This window comes from Aristolochia californica, unplaced genomic scaffold, assembly GCF_029961685.1.
Source record: "Aristolochia californica isolate CCGP_79_NKW_82.1479 unplaced genomic scaffold, dmAriCali1.0.hap1 SCAF_4, whole genome shotgun sequence".
Lineage (NCBI taxonomy): Eukaryota > Viridiplantae > Streptophyta > Magnoliopsida > Piperales > Aristolochiaceae > Aristolochia > Aristolochia californica.
This window is the reverse complement of record NW_027182103.1, coordinates 965,028-984,763: the sequence shown is the minus strand read 5'-3', so window position 1 is coordinate 984,763 and position 19,736 is coordinate 965,028. Positions and strand designations below refer to the sequence as shown.

Here is a 19,736-nt window from a genome sequence, read left to right as displayed (position 1 = left end):
AAGTTGCTGCAGTGTAGGAACTTCTGACCATTAGGTGGGTCATACTCTGGCTTGGCAATTCATGGGGTTTGTTCCAATTGATGATGCTCACACTTCAAAAATGATGTCAGTTTAGTGGAGACAGGCCTTAACACTTCAAACCCCTGTCAAGCATTTACAGATTTTTTTTTTTTTTTTTTTCCTTTGCTCCAAGCAACTCTGAGACATAAAAACTGAAAAGAGGTTTTCCTTGCAAATCTGTCACCTGCTTCAGAAAACTATTCAACAGCAGCTAGATATAGCAAGATAACCAAACACCTCGTTATCCATCATCACCACCACTTGACTAAAAACTGAAAAGAGTACTCTTGACCTTAATTTCGGAAAGCTCCATAGAGTTTCTGGGTCGCCCAGAAAAGAACTCCAAAGCATAAAAGTATGCAAATATCGATTGTCTTGAATAGCCTCTCATCCACTTCTCACGCTAAGGTAACATTTCGTCCCCAAATCTTATCTATTCCACAGAATAGTAAACCAAACGTGAGGCCAATAATAATAATAATAATAATAGTCCTACCGCTTCCGGTGAGGAAAAACCAGCATTACCGATGAAGAAAAATGAAGACGAAAAGGAGGTGGAGATTCTCAAAGCCGTGGCCCAGGCATGGCACGGCCACTCCATCAGCCCCAGAATGACGAGGGAGTTCGACGCCCACCGCAGGCAGCACAGGTGCAGACCCACCCGCTTCAAGCTGGAAGCGACGAGGATGGTGTCCGGAGGGGCTGAGACGAGTTGGGATTTCAGCCAGTCACTCTGCGACTCGTACGAGATAGTGACTCTGTGCAGGAGACTGGAGGCGGGCGTGGCGTTGGATCAGCCCATCGAAGGAGGCGCGCAGGAGCCGAGGAAAAGGCGGAGGGAGAGCAAGAACAGTTTGCGGAACTTGATTAATCGAATCTCATCCAAGAGATTTGATGAGTAGAATGTGCCTTTTCCGATGAAGGATGATGATGATGTTCAATCTTGAGTTGCAGGAAATGGGTCTGCTTCTACCGTGTTTTCTTTTCGTCCTGTGAGTCCGTGAATTTGTGGGGAAGCCATTGATGAACAAGTTACCATGATTCACGAGAAACAAAACGAATAACATGACACTCGGTAGATTGTAGAAAAGAATTTGATCCGACTTCTTGTTAACATGGTTCGCATTGATGCAACACGCTGCCATGCATACAGTGGATCTTCCAAAAGTCACCGTCTGAACTCTGATCTCTGAAAAACACTGCTCGTAAAGAAAATCAGACTTTCCATTAGAGAGTAATTTAATGGTAACAACGCATTGAGCCTACTCGATCACTGAGATTTTAAATTATTTGTCAAAGGCGCCATGTAAAGAAGTTAAATCATGTTTTCTAGGAAGAAAGGAAGGAGTGTTTGAGCAAAATTAAAACAAAACCATTGAAGATGATGATCGAACGGTACAAAACTCATTTTCGTATCGGATTACGCCATATAAATAACTTATCTTTAACTAAAAATTATTTAATCTCAAATACCAATTAATTCATTGTACAAATTATTCAATCTCAAATACCATTAATCATATAACAGGGTGATTGGCTCTTTCCCCGTTTCATCTGTTCCATAGCCCTTGTTAATCTCTTCTGTATTTGGGATATATCACTGGTGGGAATGGAGAAATCACAAATGAACAGCAAAACAGCAAGAGTGGAAAGAGTCCTTGCTTACTCTTGCATAACTGGTTCTTAGAAACAAATAAACAGATTGCTACAGTATCCTTCATAAATACAGCACAAAGCTTAACACAACAGACTAGTAGACATTACGAATTACATAGCAGGGGAAGTGATCACCTGCCAGAGGCTTGAGGCTTTACCAACAGATGTACCTGACTGGTGTTCAGATTGTTAGAAGAAAATGGTTGCTAGAAGTAACTGCTGAACAAATGCAGCTCTCTGCCGTGCTTCTTCATCAGCCTGCTCTTGAAACGCATCAGGTGCAGATCGTCCTGAGCTGCACTCACAAAATCATACAGATGAATTGAGAAACCTGTTACTGCCTAAGAAGGGTGTTTGTCCATCAGACAGTCGGCCAAAACAAACTACTTGGACTATTGAAACCTTTTGTTTCATTTTACCATATCCAAGAAAGTAAAACTTCAGTGGAAGAGATGCTTAAATGGCACTGTTCAACAAGGATTTACATGTTATTATGCACTCTTTTCTAGATACAACAAGAAAATGGTTCGGTTTGAAAGGACAGTTGGTTTGTGTGAGTGACCAATCTTAGACAGTGAATTCAACTGCCAGTAGATAAATAGCTCGTGTACTTTGTTCTTCCTCAGTCAAAAGCCTTTTTGATTTATTGCTGCATTCATCATTGACGACCAAATGATGCCTTGGTATGATTTTTGTTCAAACATAATGATATAGTCAGTAGATTGATGCACTAGGAAAATCAATGAAAAGTGTAACAGAAGATGAAGACAACGAGTAATATCAGTGATACGAAAATGTGGATAATGTTATCGACACTTCAAGAATAATATATATTGAAAAAGAAAAAACATGAACAGGAGTTGGATTTACTTGACTAAGTCTTACCGTCTGGGATCTTGTTAGTGTCCTTTGCAAGAAGATAATAACTAAAAATAACATGTTAAGTGAATACAGAACAGTAATTGATTGATTCAAAAGTGAGGAGAGAATCAATTTCACATATTTGATTTTTTCTAAATATAACACAATACTGCATGAAGGGAGCTACTAATAATGCTCCACTTAGCTCTTAAGTACTTTATTTCTCTTCCTGAAGTCCATGACAATATTACGAGCTATGAAAACAAGGGAAAAGAAAGTTAAAATTCAGTTGAAACCTATGTACCCGGCTCAACTACAATCATTCAGCATCTTGCTTTTCTTGCAAAGTATATTTTAATAATATGAGCTGGCCACAAAAGGGTAAAGGCTGTCTACCTCTTCGAGTCTGATGCAATAGATGCAACTTTATCATCCTCTAGGCTTGCTTCCTGATTACTCTTGGCATCCGGAAGAACCAAACCACAGAGAAATGGCGAAAGCAATGGATCAGGTGCAGTATCAGCTGAGGTCCCTCTGTTACTGGAAGTTATACCAATAAAGGAGCTCAATTCTCGTAACTCCTTACTGACACCTGAACTATTGGTGGTCCATAGACCTGTTCGTTGCGATTTTCTCCTCCTCTGTATATACAGAGTAATTGAAAAGTTCAAGCACATAAATACTTTTCTAAAAGTTTCCAAAAAAAAAGAACTTTTTAGCTAGGGAGGTACCTTTAATAGATGGGAGTGCTGCATAGTGAGATGTCCAATCATATCCTTCCCTAAATTTGCTGCACATACAGGACATACCTAAAACACCACACAAGGTTCTAACATCATGAATTACATCACGGGGAGGGGAGACCAAAACACTCAAGGAACAAGATGAAGATTTTATTTGTGATATCAAGTTGCTCAGCAGCAATACTGTGGGAAAGTATGCTGTAATTTGATGAATTTATAAACTGAACTACACCGCAATACTGTGAGAAAGTATGCTGTAAATGGATGAACTTATAAACTGAACTACAGATTGCAAATGGCAATTTAGGCCATAAACAGATATAGAAGTAGAACAGTCAATGTGTGTGCGTGCGTGTGTCTGTCACAAATATTCATATATTAATGTAATAGATGAGTGTGTTTGTGCGTGTAAAATATAATACAGAACAAAAATGTATTTTAAAAATCCACAAATTATACATAAATCATTCATCATATGTTATACTAGCTTCATGAAAATTATGGATTCTTAAATCCAACACGTGAGATTGCAAGTCTAACAAAAGTACGTCTTTAACAGTTTCCCACCGCATTTTTCACATCAAAGCAATGTTCTTCAAGCAGGTGGGTACAGAGGAGAGGAACTTCAATATCCACATAACAGAAAGGGCATGGGAAGCAAGATCGTAGATCATCGTCTCCTTCAGAATCATCCAGGCAAAGATAAGTTTCTGTCCAAAAATAAAGAGTATCAGGTACACAGTGGCTGCATAAGTTGGTGTTAAAGAACAATGAATATTTCAGTGCAAAGAACAAAAAAGCAGAAATAACTGAAGAAATTTCCAAAAGATGCCCCTCAGATGGCTACAAGACAAAGGCTAAATCCACAAGGCAACAATTCTAAATATAATTAATAAAGAACTTCCAGAATGACAATATTTCCCAAATACATTAGGGATCCCATCCCATTTAGAATTCTCAGAAGCTCAAAACTCGTTCAAGCACAATCCTTGCTGATTTACAGTTCTCAAAACAAGATCTATATACTCAATATCCCTCTTTCTGATCAAAACCTACAAAAGATCCATAAACAGTTACACTGAAATCCCACAGGTCATGTCTGTTTGATGTAACAGTTTGTTTTACTCCTATATCAAATTCATAACTGCAGACACACACACACACACACACATTGACTGTTCTACTTCTATATTTGTTTGCAGAATAAATTCCCTCCTCAAATTGCTTCATACGAGAGACAGCTCAATTCTTTTCTCCACAAGCTCCTCTCCTCCATCTATATGCTCCTCACTCATTGCTACATCACCTCAGTCTCCAACTTGTGGGCCTACATCCCCATCCCAAACCTCACCAGGGGTTAAATGAGGCAAGTTATCTACATAACCTACTAGTTCCCACTCCACAGAAATATTAACCTACTACACTAGCATGCGCTTATCATGTAAATTTTCTCCCTCATAGTGCAAACATACATGAACCAATTATCGAAGACAACAATATAAGGCATATTTTCACAAATGAGAAAACAATACAGATTAGACAAAATAATGACAATAGACACTAGCCAAGAGTATTTTACAAGCTATAATATGACACTCAAATACCTTGAATTAGACATTCTTGCGACACATCGTTACAAAGCTAAAGGCCACTTTACATCTAAAGAAGTCAAGTAGAAGGTAGAAATAATCCTATATGAAATCCAATTTGTCTTTATGATCAAGGGTAATCACACGTAGTAAAGATCCTTTCTTTTTGGCACTTAGTAAAGATCCAATATGTGAACCAGTTTTATCTCAAGCTCTAAGCATCCACAACAGACAGTCCATCTGTAATGCTTCACTAAGTTAGATCCAGTTATCTAAGCCAAAAGCGACAGAAACTTCTGGAACCCAAACCCATTGCTGACTTGATTCATTATCCCATGCTTTAACTGGGAGCTGACATGTCCTTCAAAAACAACGTATCCTCAATCTATAAGTAAGGAATTGGGGCTTAAAAATATAAAAGGAAGGAAACAGTTTTGCTCCCAGCAATAAATGGCCTCGTACCACAATAACTTTGATATTCTTTCCCATCCATCACCATCATGTCGATGACACGGATCTCATTTCTCATTTTAGGTGAGAAATTCCGTTATCGTATTCAAACATAACCGACAAACATTTAGCACAAAAATCCAACTTCGTCTCTGAACAAAATCGTTAACATCAATATGAAAAAATTCAAAAAAATTAAGAGAAACATATAAAGGACAAAAAAAAAGGCACACAACTTTCAACTCAGTCTAACTATAAACACGTAATCAATCAACCGCAGAAATCCAAACAAAAAAGTAATCAAACATCCCCCTCTCCGACTTGCATAATCCTCAAACAAAACACCGATATTGAAAAAGTGCTAGATACGACAGTCACACTACTGGAATCCAGATAGCAAACTCACTCCAATAAGCGAATACGAAGTTCGAGAACAAAAAACGAAGTCACTTCCAGATGATGTACAAACCGACAAACATCTCCTAGTCAAATTGCATAATTTTTTTTTTAAAAAAAAAACCAACTAGCTCACAATCATAACAAACCTGAGTTGAGCCTGGCAGCTTGCATAGCAGACACGTGTTTGGCCGAATTAACCCTAGAAGCCCAGAATTCTACGTCCATTCTCCGTCACCTTCACTGACTTCCCCGACCGCCGGCGCCGGCTCTCCGCCTAGAAAAATCGCCCGAATTCCGACGCTAAGAGTTAGTTAGTCACACCCCTTTTGCCGCGAAGAGAAGCGGATCAGTTCCTGGCAGTCATAAAAAACGAACAGAAAAAGAAACAAAGAGAGAGAGAGTGAGCAGCGAAGGCTCAACCGTTCAAGTCTCTTCTGCTGACAACGGCTCCACGAGAAAGAGACTCAGAGACGCCGCAGCGCTCTTACAATGGCAAGATCACCCTCGTGACACGTGGCACGCTTCGGACTCCAGCGAGGCCTCAACCACTCGATGGTAAAGTCAACCATAAAGTCGACTCTTTCGTGTGAAAATTCCCGTTATATCGAGAACACACTACAATCCAGTATGGTCAACTTTAATGGTGACTCTTACGGTCGTTTGTTAGTCACCAAACAGACGGAATATTATATATTCATTCCAAGTAACCCACCCGTGCGATCTCTTATCGCACGAGTGCTACTTTCCCTATAGTAAATTACTTCTAGAAATTAGAACTTATGAATTTACATTTATACCCCTGGAGTACACCCAAGTCCATTTTTTTCCTAATAAAAAAATAGTATTATTATTAAAATACCCCAAAGATCTCAAAAATAGCCCCTAAAAGGAAGCACGTAGACCTTACCGACAGTGGATGAACCACCCGCTGGTTCAATCTCATTCACATTAGGGTTTATTTTAATTTTTTCTTTTTCTTTTTATAATCCTTTTATGTACTCTTCAGTCATCACCACCGCCTGCCGGTTCTCCCTCCAAAAAGGTGAAATCCTTCGAATTGAACAACTCCCGCTGTTTCTCTCCTCCGCCAAAAGAAACGAAAATGTACGGAGTATGGGAAGTGGGAAACAAAACGGCGGTGGTTGAGGAAGTACAGTGGAAGAAAGAAGAGCAATGGGAAGAAAGATCTCTTAGTTTCCTGCACGACTCGAAAATAGATCGAGGTCTCCCTCCGTAGTCTGTTTTTTCTCTTCAATTCGTTGTTTGGGTTCCTTTTTTATTTCTGATTTTGCCTAATAGGGCTATATCTTCAGAGTTTTCGGCATTAAAAGAACGTCAAATAGACCTTTGGAACCATGAATTCGGCTGGATGGCGATAGCGGAGCTGATTTTGGAGCTTCGAGGTCATAAAACTAGAGAAGCAGTCCTGCGAGCTCTCGCCAATTTTCTACTCGAGGTTTGTCCTTATTTTTCTATATTTTTCGGTTATTTTCTTCTTTTTCTGATCTACGCGTTTTGTTTTTGAATACGCTCTACTCGAGTTTATGATCGATGAGGTGCTAATTTTGACATTTATGTTGGAATATTTGTTTGTATCGACCGGGCCGGTCCTTGTATAAGATATTTGTTTGTATCGACCGGGCCCGTCCTTGTATAAGATCTGTGGGGTTGTTTTCTAACAGGTTTGAGCCTTTTAACGTATTGGTTTCATCATGGTATCAGAGCAGGTTGGTCCCGAGTTCGAGTCCCGCTCCCACCGAATTTGTCCTAGGTTTTTCCAGGAATTTGTCCCGGGTTTTTCCGGTGAATTTGTCCACGGGTTTTCCCCGTGCGGGGAGTGTTGGAATATTTGTTTGTATCGACCGGGCCAATCCGTGGGGTTGCTTTCCTAACAGGTTCGATCCTTTTAGTGCACTGGTTTTAACAATTTATTTGTTTAATGTTCTTCTTTGAGATCCATAGAAAATTTGAGCGTGATCTCGCCATCCATCTCATTCGTGGTTCCAATGTCCTCTCTTACGTTGTTTTAAAGGATAGATGGTGAAACCGATTGGCGATACTGGAATTGATTGTAGTGCTTCAAGATAAGAATAGCCGAAGAACAGAATTGCGAGTTTTCGCCAATTTTCTTCTCGAGGCTTATATTTCTTTCTCTATATTTGTCGGTTTTTTCTTTGTTTTCTGATCTATGCGTTTTGATTTTGAATACTTCTTTCAGCTTTGCTTGTGTTTATGATTGATGTTATTTCGTAAATATAGTTTACTCGTTACGAATTGAGGTGATTAATTTTGACATTTATTTGCTTAATGTTCTTTGTCGAGATCGTTAAATTTGGGGGAGTTGTTGGACACATTTCTTAACGTCTGGCCTCTGTTTCTTTTCTTATGTCATTCTCTATTGGTTCAATTTGGAGTTTTTAATATACCTGTTGTTGCTCAATGAACCTCTTCACTTGGTAAGTCCTCTCTTATTTCCGCCACTACGAATGTTGTTCTTTTTGTCCCTCTTGGATAGTGCTAGGAGAAGTGACACTGTATTCTACTTCCACGCATATTTCAGTTTGCAACTTGGAAACCATGTTTCTAGTCTGTTGTTTCATCTCTGTCATCTGTCATCATTTTAAGTACTACTGTACCAAGATCAGCAAATAGTTTGGCTGACTCTCTGGCTAAAGAAGGGGTGTCCCCTCTAATCCCTCATTGTAACGGGACCCCTGACTACGATTTTTTTTCTCATTGTTCCTTGGAATAAAATCTCATCCTCTTCACCAAAAAAAAAAAAAAAAAGTACTACTGTCAGCCACTATAGCATCTGGTTCGGTAGTAGTAATGGAGGAAAAAGTGTTAAATGCTTATGCAATTGATTAATTGAGATGCCCAAGGCTAGAATCATTATAATTTTTTTTATTGAAACCTATGGCATTGCCTTTTTGTGAGATTTTTTCGACCAACTATATTCCTGTTGCTGCTGTTTTTTTGTTGATCTATTTACTAGTTGGGTGTGAGAATCAGTGAGTGATCTAGCTGGAGAGATATGAGGATCTTCCTTTCCTCACACTCTGCAGGCTGCATTGATTAATGGATCTTGTTTCCTCCCTCGAAAGCGAAAGTGGAAGGGAGGAACTGCAGGGCTTCTCCTTTTTGCTGAAAGATGGGGAGTGGGTGGGGAGGGGAGGGATGCTGTTTCTTGTCAGAGACAGGATGGGGAATCAGAAACAGAGGAGGGGGAAAGGAGGGACTGCTTTAGTTTGGGGTTCAGCAGTTGAACTGGCCAAACCAGCACCCCAGGTCAACTAGTTCTTTCACCTCCCCTGGCTTTTGTGATTTCAAAACTGAACAAGAGCCTGATACTGATCAAGCCAAGCTCAACAGGCCAGTCTAGTCCAGTCCCAAGATTGGTTGGAGGTAGTTTACTACTAGGAAGAGTAAAGAAGTAACATGTTGAGGCTAAGTGGAGTGTAGTCTTTGGGGCCTTTGACCAAGACTAGAGTGGTTGCAAGAAGATTTCTAGAAACCTTTTTATTCTTTATTTTTGAGAAGGGTTTTATTGAAACTTACAGCATAGGCTTTTATAAGATTCTTTCCCCAATTTCATTGTCAGTTTCACGAGATTTTTATTTTCATTGTTTCTAGTTTCTCTTAGCTTCTTTACCAGTTGGATTTGGTGCTCATAATTTATAAGATTTATGTGAGTGAATTTGGCTAAGGTCTTAGGTGAAAGGTTTTAAGGTCCTCTGATTCAAGTTCTACTCTCTATCATATGATAGCAAAAAATAGAGAAAGAAGATCTTATAGGCACCTAGTTGGTCTCTTATGAGCTCCCCAAGCATGAAAAAGTTTATTGTGAGTTTACTCCCAAAACAATGGTGGATAACAAAGTATCTGTGGACAAGCTTCACTCGTACCAGGTGCAACATTTTTAGATATAAGCTTCAGGATGAAAAATTTTAAAGAGTATTTTCTGTACGTTATTCTTTTCTATTTCATTTATTTCAAGGAGTTGTATACACAAAAAGTCTATATTTTACCTTTTTTACATACAATGTATACCAGGCATAAATTGAACTTTCTCTTTGTTTTTCTCTTTAGGACAACTTTCCTTTCTTTCTTTCTTCTTCTCGTCTTCCTTGGAGACCACTCTTTTCTTTTTTTTACTCCACTCCTTCCTTACCTATTCTTTTTTTCTTTCACTTAAAACCCTAAATTTATTATTTTTCTGTTTAAAAACGGAAAATGCCAAATTTTATCTCTTTTGGACTTTATTTATTGCTAAAGCTACCCCTGCGAAGCTGGTTTTTTTTTTTTCCTTTTGAACCTATTAGTTGGAGCATTCCAAGACATTCAATCTCAATATTTCCTGGTTTCTCCTTCAATTTCTAGATACTATTTGTTGAAGTTGTTCTCCAAATACAAATTTCAGAAGTGAATAATTAAACTTGTGGTCATGGTGTGATCCTGGTCTTTTCCGTCTACAACAACTTCCCAAGTCTTTTCCCTTGTCAGCAATGACGAGTGCTACAAAGACCATAATGCTCTATGATCCAAGTGGGAAACCGTGGGAGACCAAATTTCTCTACTTAAAGGACCGTGGTGCTGGACCTTTCAGTGCTGGTTGGAAAGCCTTTGATGTTGGTAATAATCTTGAAGACCATGATGTCTGTGTATTTGAGGTCATCAATAGCAACGAAATTCATGTGGATATTTTCCGGGTCGTGGCTGAAATCACATCAAGGTTGTGTGCCTGAAAGGAGTTTTCTTTTTTTTATCTTTTATTTTTTTTGTTTAGGCTGATTGGAACTTTCGCTGATTTGAGATATTCCTTATTTTGGATTTCTTGCAATTATACTTTGAACTATATCAAGGGTTCTTTTGTTATAATACAACGTCTCATTCTTCAATTTATTGAATCAGCTATCTATCATTTCTCCTTGCTGATAAGCTGTTCCTAGTTTAACTCACCTTAGTGTTACTTTGAATTAGTTAGGTTAGTTCACAAATGGTTTATCTCGTACTCGTTATACTAGTCTTAGGTGATAAATTTACGTTAGACTGTCCAATTTTTTCGGGCTTCAGATTCAATATTTTTTTGACCCTCAATTAAAACGAGTCTCCTTTTTGGGAAAGTTTAATCTTTTTTATGTGGACTTCGACTTGAAGCCAGTTTGAAACTTTCTCCTTCGTCCCCATTCCAATTTATCCTTTTGAAGTCCTTGTGAGGACATCAAGGGTTCATCGTGTGTGCATTGGTTTTGACTCGTACTACGCCTTATTTATTTGTGGCAGAAAAAGGAAGAAGATGCTGAGAACTACAACAGAGCTGGCTTCTTGCTATTCTATTCCTATGGGACAATGACGATATTGCTGCAGGTTCTTCTTTATGCTTTGTCTGTTTTTGTCGAACTAAAACTGTTAATCATCATGAATGCAATACCGTTAGAATGGATTGCTTTAGCACTAACTATTTAATTGCATTGAAACAGGAGGTTATCTCATTTTACTGTGAGATGGTTCGTGGGAGTGTTAACGTAAGATCTTCAAAGCGACTGGCCAATGTTCTCACCCTTCTCCAAGTATATCTTCTCTATCTTAATCTGGAGTTTTTTATTTTTCCCTTCTGCATCCACTTTTTATGTTCATGAGGTTTTCTAAAACTTGCAGACAGTTGCAGCCAACAGTGAAATACGGCCGAAATTCGTACATAGTAAGATCCATGGCCTTCAATTTCTATGAACAACTTGCCTTTCAAGAATGTGATAACTTTTAATTGTTCAAGTTTGAATATTAACCAGCTTGATATCTGTTGTACTACGATACAGCTGAAGTTACAAACTTCTTGATACCTTTGATAATGTTCAGAAGCCAAGAAGAGACAATTAATAATGTGCAAGCAATCTCTCTTTCTGTGCTTGGAATTCTATGCCAGGTGCTTGCACTTTGATTCTGCTTATGTATTCTGCAACTCATGCTACCGTATGGAATTTTACTAAAATTTAATTTCTTTTTTGAAGGCTCGGGAGCCTCAAATCATTCAGTGGGCCATTGAGAATGACATAATTGATGCGAGTTGTTTTGCATTACGATTTGGAAATGAAATATCGAAAGTTGTATGACTGCTGCTCACTTTCTTTTCTTCAATACTTGAGATACATAAATGTTTTTGTAGTCCAAAACTTCACATTTTAATCTGTTGCAGGTTGCTATGCATATCATTGAAGCACTTCTACAAGACTTGATAGTGTTAAATCACTTCTTTTATAGTTTGAGTGTCGGAGTACTCTTGGATTTTATACAAACTTTGAAAGATCTGGTATGTGTCGTTGGCTTTGAAGCTATGCCAAGCTTACTCCTATGTTGTAGCCTCAAATTAAGCAAGTTCGTTTTCTCTTCAACTAATTCATTATTGACTAGGTCACTCTTCTGGCTGCACACCAAGATTTGTCTCCTCGTCTCCTTTTCCATATAATAAGGTGCTACATTCTTATTTGTAATGATCCTAGGTAATATCCTCATCCTAGAGAAATTTCTCATTTCATTTGATAGATTTAACTACAGACCAACATTTTTTTGTTACTTTACAGGGGACTCGTGCTTGTGGTGGAATTTCTTCCTAGTGCTTTAATCGATGGTTCACTAACTAAGCTCATGCAGGTATGTTAGTTTGAGCATCGTGACACTAATAGTCCTTGTTTTTCAAGGACTTGAACAAAGATGTCTTTCAGTTCACGTTCTTGACTTCGGAAAACTTGCAGGAGTTCATTGTTATCAAGAAGTTGCATAATCAACTCCTTGAGATCATTGGCAGAAACTTCGAGATTTCTCATATAATACCCAAATGCGACAATGTTGTCCACAATCCGGCGAAAGAAATCTTGTCAAACCTTGAGCCTTCCATTTTCAATCTTACCTCTGCTATGACGACTTTGGGTCTGTAATTTTTGTTTACGAGCATTTCTTGAAACCCCAACCGATAGGTGATGTGAGGGGTCTGCTTATAACTCCACCAGGCAGATGGAATTCTCTTTTATGGGCATGTTGAGAAATTTTTCCGCACATTGTAGATAACTTCGTTTCTAATATTCTTTTGTTGTGGCCGAATCCCTTACAATTTGCCTTGAGTTTGATCACTGAATTGAATACGACTCATATTCTCTTGTATCCGAATCTAAAAATCCTGAATATGTACGAGAGATACACCTAATATATATCGAAGAGCCCGAGTAATAATTCGCCTCATACCACTATAATTTTGATATTCTTTCCCATCCATCACCATCATGTCGATGACACGGAGATATTTATACTCCTCCTAACCTTTGCAGGTGGCATGTTGATGGCGCGAGTAAACCATTCGGTCCCACTTGAACGGAAGTCCAATACCTGCCTGCGAGTACTCTAGGCCAAATTCCTAACCGCTTGCCAGTTCTCCTTCCAAAAAGGCGGAATCATTCGAATTGAACAGCTCCCGCTCTTTTTCTCCTCCGCCAGGAAAAACTCCCAAAAGAAACGAAAATGTACAGAGTATGGCAAGTGAGGCAGTACAGAGGAAGAAAGATCTCTTAATCTCCTGCACGACTCGAAAATCGATCAAGGTCTCTCTCCATAATCTGTTTCTTCTCTTCAATTCGTTGTTTATTGTTTGGTCCCTTTTTTTTAAATTTCTGATTTTGCCTAATAGGGCTATATCTTCAGAGTTTTCGGCATTAAAAGAACGTAAAAGAGGCCTTCGGAACCATGAATTCGGTTGGATGGCGATAGCGGAGCTGATTTTGGAGCTTCGAGGTCATAAAACTAGAGAAGCAGTCCTGCGAGCTCTCCCCAATTTTCAACTCGAGGTTTGTCCTTCTTTTTCTATGTTTTTTGGTTATTTTCTTCGTTTTCTGATCTACGTGTTTTGATTTTGAATACGCTCTACTCGAGTTTATGATTGATGAGGTGATTAATTTTGACATTTATTTGTTTAATGTTCTTTGTTGTGATCCATAGAAATTCTTGGTGTGCTCTCGCCGTCCATCACATTCATGGTTCCAAAGGTCTTTCTTACGTTGTTTTAAAGGATGGATAATGAGACCGATGGCGGTACTGGAATTGATTGTAGAGCTTAAAGATCAGAATCGCAGAAGAACAGAATTGTGAGGTCTGACCAATTTTCTTCTCGAGGATTATCTTTCTTTCTCTATTTGTCAGTTTTTTCTTTGTTTTCTGATCTATGCGTTTTGATTTTGAATACTTCATGCTCCTTTGCTCGTGTTTATGATTGATGTTATTACGTAAATTTAGTTTACTCGTTATCTCTATTTTATTAGTAAATATCGATAATAAAATACCCCAAACATCTCCAAAATGGAAGCACCGAAGCCCATAGACCTTATGTAGGGTGGCACTAGCGTGCTCAATATGGGACTAGGATCAAATTAAGATGAAAAAAGAAAAGTGTTTAAGTGAATTAAAGAAAGGGAATTGTGCTTTCCCCTTCTAAGAAAATTTTCTACCTAGCTTCAAAAGTCACTTTGCTACCTTTCAAATTAGATTTTCAAAAGTCATTTTTTTCAAATAAGATTTTTTTTTCTAATTTTGTTGGAATTGGTTACCTGTCTTTAATATTCACGTTGCACCTTCTCTAAAAGGTCGATATTTTAGAGCAAACGGTTTCAATGTGGTATCAGAGCCAGGTTGGTCCCGTGTTCGAGTCCCGTTCCTACCGAATTTGTCCAAGGTTTTTCCGGTGAATTTGTCCACGGGTTTTCCCCGTGCGGGGGAGTGTTGAAATATTTGTTTGTATCGATCGGGCCAATCCTTGTATAAGATCCGTGTGGTTGTTTTTTTTAAAAGGTTTGAGCTTTTTAACATACTGGTTTCAACTCGCTGCCTCATGCTCAATTGGCTGCCTGTCTTTAATATTCACGTTGTGCCTTCTCTAAAATATCGATCTTTTAGAGCAAATTGTTTCAATAGAAAATTTTATTTTTTATTTTTATTTTGTTTTAATTATGATACATGGAGATATTAACCGAGTTTCTACTATCAAACTAGTTGAATTAGACTCTGCCACCTCTCTAAGTCGATGCTTGATTCAATTCTAGCAACATTCATGACCAGACCAACATCTTTTCCAGTTAAACAGTGAAAGATCCACTATGACATGAAACGTCAGTAAAAGTGCTTCAATGAAGAGGACTGTCTGTTGACAGTAATGGCTCTATTGCTGCCTTAAAAGCTTCATAAAACCTTTGCTCGGAAAACCTTTCTGCCACTTTTCCTTGTAGCTGTGGCCATCTTTAGTCTCTGTTCCTCGGACATACTTAAGACCTTTACTATAGCATCTGCGTATTCTTCCACAGTGGAAAGCTAAAAACCCTGTCTGTTGTCCATCTTCTCCTAGAACGATGTCCATCTTGGGGCCAGCGGAGTTACGAGCTATTGGAATGGAGAATACAGAGATGAATCACTAAAATCATACAAAATTTGTTGAAAAGACACAGGAATATTAGTTTATACCGACCAATTGGGATAGCCCCTGCTGCCATGTACTCTACAACACAAATACCGAAATGTTCGTCTATCATGGAATGTATCCCTGCAACAGCACCTCCAAGAAGTTGTACCAAGTCTCTGCAGGAGCAAAGCAGCAAAATATTAAAAACGTAAAATAATAGATACACAAATACTTCATTTGATATAAACTAGAAGTCATTCATCCAGACCCTCTAATGTAGAGATGAACAATAGAAGATTTCCTAGGCTTGCTAACTTAGGTTCTGTTTGAGCAGCTCCAAGCCTTCAACACCAGATAAATGGAGTAATCATAGCTCAACTTCCATGATGAGCTTCCATCATAGCTCAACTCCAGAATATGTCCACAACAAAGAAGATGATGACTGTCCACAACAATAGCTGAGAAAAATGGATACTAGAATGACTACTCAAGAGCTATGATTAATATAATTATGCCATTTAATTTGACAGAGACAAATAAAACACAACCGGATGCAATAACTTTTCATGTTCTATGCGTTTGAGAAAAACATGCATGATCTTACCAATAGTGCCTCGCTCATACAAAAGAATGCACAAAGTCCATGATGAGCTTAAACTCCAAAAAAGGGGATTTGCATCAACACCTTAGTAACTGAGGGAAAGGCAGAACAGAGGCTCGAAGAAACACCAGTACAGTACAGATTCAAAAAAGACTGTAGAGTAAATCCTTCGTGAGGGAAAGGTGAAGGAATCGAATAAGAATGTAATAAGAAAGGGCACTCTTTGATATATAATGACTAATATAATGTCCATAATTGTGCTACCTGCGCGATGTGCTTTGCGGAAATGAGCTCCACTGTATCAAATAACTCGTCTCACCTCTGTTTGATGCAAAAACACTGTCCACTGAAGCTATGAGAATGTCAAATCTTGCTTCAATGTGTCTAAAGTTTCCCCACCTCTAACAAATGCGACCACCCTACAGAAGAAAATTTAAAATTAACCTGGAGGTTCGAAATGGGCAACTTCAGAAAACCCAAATCTGAAAGGGCAGAGAGAGAAGAGAACAGGGATAAGAGAATTAAGTGAGATAAAGAGAAGGGGATCCCTGCCCCACCCTCATGGGCTTAGGAGCTATTCCTCTTTGCAGTCGCCCTTTAATTAGTGGAAGGGGAGGAGGAAGACTTGTCCTGGGGCACAAAGTGGACCCATCAACCTTGGCTTCCAAGCTAAGTCTCTCAATGGTCCACATGGGTTGGAGGGAGGGCCACTACACGTGGCAAGCATCCATTTCTTGTGGGCCCACATTATGGTCCCCACTTCTCTGTTAGTTCCTATTTCCTATCTCAGCGCAGATTTGAACAGAAAAAAGCGGAAAAGAAAAAAGAAAAGACTGTACTTCAGCTCAAAGCAGACTGTAGAAGCTGGAGCACTGGATTGGAGAGAGAAAATTGAGAGCAGAGAAGAAGAAGCGGGAGATGAAACGGGGATATAGAGAGAGAGAGAGAGAGAGAGAGAGAGAGAGAGAGAGAGAGATGCATTGTACCCAGAAAAGCTGAAAATAGAGCTGAAATGAAATTTGAAATGGTGGGAAGAGTTGGGATTTTCTGCTTTCGTCGAGGTAGAGATCACCTTCTGGAATTTGTAAAGAATCGGAAAAAAGAAAAAGTTGTGAAGCTTTTGGCCTTCCTTGCCCCCCCCTTTTCTCCTTTTCCTTTTTTCAGCAAACGTGTTGGAACTGTACAGCAAAAGGGAACCTGCATGCGGGATTGCAAAATAGGTTTTATTTATTTTTCTACAGGATGCTTGCTCCACTCTACTAGTAACAACCTGCATAAAGTTTTTTTTCCTGTTTTCCTCTGCACTATGCAGTCTTTACGTGTATATAAGTTTTAATCAGCTTGGCCTTTTATATGCCCACATTTTACTATTTTTCTCAGAGACTCGTTCTTGCTCCTATTTCATGGCGGGTCTGCGTTCTCAAGGTAGAAAAATATGCCCTTCTTCCCTTCAGGAGCTGTTATTCAGGGTCCTTTCTGCTTTTAACAAGAAGACCTGGCTGGTAATAAAGCTGGGGGGGTTCTTCGTCTGAGGTCATAAACATGATGGGGAATCAAGCTCGCCTGGTCCGATTGCCGTGCTGCACCGTTATTTGCATTCTGGGTTGTTTCTGTTGTTTGTTTTCTGATAACCATGATTGTTTTTTTTTTCCTGCTTTTATGTGGAGTAAGATTACGCTGTGTAATGGGATAAGTGAGTAGTATCCCTTTGTGGGTTGGCATTGCTTTTCTTGATTATCATTTGTAGTCCTGTAAATGTTGGAGTGAGAGAATAAGGAGTAGAAGAGAGTGATGGAAGCAAGAAAGAAGGCTCTTGTTTTGAAGATTGTAACAGAGACACCTGTTGTCATGTCATGGTTGGCTGGGATGCAAACAAGAAAGTAGGGCATTCTTTCCTGTATTAATTTTTTGTTGTGGTTATAAACAGAATTTACTCTCTCTCTCTCTCTCTCTCTCTCTCTCTCTCTCTCACTCTCTCTCTCTCCCTCTCTCTCTATTTCTCTCTCTTTCTCTCTGAATTCAAAACACTATTAATAGCAAAGGTTATAGGTGTGTTTCCATATGTTTAGAACGGTTCTAGTGATAAATTGTTTTGGGCTGTTTGAGTGGTGTCTAAGTGATGTGCAGGTAGAAAATCTTATAGTTATTTGATTCTGTTTGGAAGGTGTCTCACTGTCAGTCTTTTAGTTGTTTCAATCTGTTTGGAAGATGCTTCAAAGGCTGCAAGTAGCAAATATGATAAGTCTCAACATAGCCAGCAAATGTTAGAGTTGTTTCAATCTGTTTGGAGGGTTTCTCAATGAACAATACTTACCAAAAAGCTGCAGTTGCTTGGAAGGACCGTCTTGAAGAAGGAATTTTTTATTATTCTGCCCATTTTGAACATCGAAGAACAAAAACAAAAAAAAAAGTGGCTGAAACCTCACTTAGAACCATTAGCTGAAATGTGTAGAATCCAACTTGGAGAATTTCAGTATGCATTATTCATATGAGATCAGTTAAGATGTCAAGACGCCCACCTTGCTTTAGAGTCTTTTAAGACAATCGACATTATAGCTTATGACTGTTCAGAGAACACCCAAAAAGAAGGGGAAATAGTGCTTTTGTCTGTTGGCTCCACAGCTCTATTCTGTGTTGAAAATGGAAGATGGGAATGTCCTCTTCAAGGCAGCAACTTTTACAGCAATTTGCAACAACTTTTTGCTTCAAGCATGTTTAAGCAGAGAGAAGTGTCTCTCCTGACCTGTCCACTGTGTCTGGTTTGGACAGTAGAGGGTTGTGAGCTCAGTTTGGGGCCTCAACTAATTGACTTGTCTCCTACATTCAAGAAAAAAGCATCTGATGGTTCCTTTGATTGAAAGCAAATTCTTTTTGCCGGGGATATGATCTTGATTTGATTAGATTTGATTTCAAATTTTGCTTCTTCTTCTCTCAAGTTCTTCTCTCTCTGGTTCTTCTTCCTTGAGGTACTTTCTTGTGGGGTCCTAAGGGATGTCCACATATGAGAATTTTGCAGACAGAGAAGGCCAACAGGTATTAGAAGACGACAATCCAAAAGAAGTGCATGATATATAATGTTTTCTATGGATAATATCAAGTTCATACATGGACTTATTTTGGGTTATTTGTATACTTGCCCTTTAAAATGTGACATAATTACTTAGACATTACCCCAGGTTTTCATCTAGTGCTTATTTTATCCTATAATATCATTAAATTTGCCTACATAGTTCCATTGTTAAATACAATTAATCTAACATTAATATAAAAGGAAAAAATACCCTCATAAAAATAAAGTTTTTTTTCATATTATGTATATGAGTGGTTCATTTATATATATATATATATGTGTTATAATTAAAATTTATAATTAATTATATAAATGAAATAGTCATATTTTCTCTCGTACATAATTGTAAAGTTTTTTTTATTAATCAAATTGCTTTGATACCAAATAAGCCTAATTTTGACTCAATGTTTGTGAAGTCTACTCGATTTGTTATGCGGATTATGTTTATTAACATATTGGCAATCTTAAATTCATGACTAATTACTGATTTTTTGTCCCTTCTATTGTACTTTTCAAGCCGATGGTTAATTCAAATAAGCTGGAGATGACCACTTGTGATTCAATAAACTAGTTGATTCTTACATTAATCAATCATATATAGAAAATACTTATTAATTATTCTTTTATCGTATTTTAATTCAAAGTGGAATTGTCAAAAAATACTTAAATATGATAAAATGACTTAAAATACGGTTTTAGAAAAATATTTGATGCCCAAGTTTTGAAAGTTAGATAGCTTTTTGCTTATATGACTAATGGGTTTTAGATTTTCTATGATACTTGTGTTAATTGTTACTGTTTTTTTTTTTGGGATAACCCTTATTCCTTAGATGTAGATAAGATAGATATTTTGAAATCGCTATCTTTTTATGGA

At 38.2% G+C, this 19,736-nt stretch overlaps 3 protein-coding genes and 2 long non-coding RNA genes across 5 annotated transcripts; 3 read left to right on the top strand and 2 right to left on the bottom strand.

The window, feature by feature from the left end:
- Positions 1 to 573: 573 nt before the first annotated feature.
- On the top strand, positions 574 to 1,046 carry LOC137962458 (uncharacterized). The gene has a single exon (XM_068809331.1). It carries the CDS (start codon positions 588 to 590, stop codon positions 960 to 962), a length of 375 nt encoding a protein of 124 aa, XP_068665432.1. The 5' UTR covers positions 574 to 587; the 3' UTR covers positions 963 to 1,046.
- A 534-nt stretch (positions 1,047 to 1,580) lies between these two features.
- LOC137963870 (protein DEHYDRATION-INDUCED 19 homolog 5-like) lies at positions 1,581 to 6,199 on the bottom strand. Its single transcript, XM_068811088.1, has 5 exons — positions 5,905 to 6,199; positions 3,888 to 4,030; positions 3,309 to 3,386; positions 2,974 to 3,218; positions 1,581 to 2,011 (listed from the first exon to the last, which is right to left on the bottom strand). Exons 1-5 carry the CDS (start codon positions 5,981 to 5,983, stop codon positions 1,906 to 1,908), a joined length of 651 nt encoding a protein of 216 aa, XP_068667189.1. The 5' UTR covers positions 5,984 to 6,199; the 3' UTR covers positions 1,581 to 1,905.
- Positions 6,200 to 6,727: 528 nt separating this feature from the next.
- Positions 6,728 to 12,897, top strand: LOC137963854 (cell differentiation protein rcd1-like). The gene is made up of 11 exons (XM_068811073.1): positions 6,728 to 6,981; positions 7,072 to 7,214; positions 11,042 to 11,125; positions 11,239 to 11,328; positions 11,417 to 11,459; positions 11,575 to 11,681; positions 11,767 to 11,862; positions 11,952 to 12,065; positions 12,167 to 12,255; positions 12,337 to 12,406; positions 12,508 to 12,897. The coding sequence occupies exons 1-11, from the start codon at positions 6,861 to 6,863 to the stop codon at positions 12,688 to 12,690; spliced, it is 1,140 nt and encodes a 379-aa protein (XP_068667174.1). The 5' UTR covers positions 6,728 to 6,860; the 3' UTR covers positions 12,691 to 12,897.
- Positions 12,898 to 13,211: 314 nt separating this feature from the next.
- On the top strand, positions 13,212 to 17,728 carry LOC137963818 (uncharacterized). Its single transcript, XR_011115246.1, has 4 exons — positions 13,212 to 13,347; positions 13,448 to 13,590; positions 13,742 to 13,892; positions 17,173 to 17,728. It is a non-coding gene; the product is annotated as an uncharacterized lncRNA (long non-coding RNA).
- LOC137963958 (uncharacterized) lies at positions 14,785 to 16,345 on the bottom strand. Its single transcript, XR_011115265.1, has 3 exons — positions 16,057 to 16,345; positions 15,258 to 15,367; positions 14,785 to 15,172 (listed from the first exon to the last, which is right to left on the bottom strand). It is a non-coding gene; the product is annotated as an uncharacterized lncRNA (long non-coding RNA).
- Positions 17,729 to 19,736: the final 2,008 nt, after the last annotated feature.

Bases quoted from the DNA above. Each gene is read 5' to 3' on its own strand.
- LOC137963870 (XM_068811088.1), bottom strand. From the start codon at position 5,983: ATGGACGTAGAATTCTGGGCTTCTAGGGTTAATTCGGCCAAACACGTG. The intron at 4,031-5,904 runs GTTTGTTATGAT...ATTTTTGGACAG, and splicing joins AGCTGCCAGGCTCAACTCAG to AAACTTATCTTTGCCTGGAT. The intron at 3,387-3,887 runs GTGGGAAACTGT...GTGGTGTTTTAG, and splicing joins GCTTTGATGTGAAAAATGCG to GTATGTCCTGTATGTGCAGC.
- LOC137963854 (XM_068811073.1), top strand. From the start codon at position 6,861: ATGTACGGAGTATGGGAAGTGGGAAACAAAACGGCGGTGGTTGAGGAA. The intron at 11,126-11,238 runs GTTCTTCTTTAT...GCATTGAAACAG, and splicing joins CAATGACGATATTGCTGCAG to GAGGTTATCTCATTTTACTG. The intron at 12,066-12,166 runs GTATGTGTCGTT...ATTATTGACTAG, and splicing joins TACAAACTTTGAAAGATCTG to GTCACTCTTCTGGCTGCACA.
- LOC137962458 (XM_068809331.1), top strand. From the start codon at position 588: ATGAAGAAAAATGAAGACGAAAAGGAGGTGGAGATTCTCAAAGCCGTG.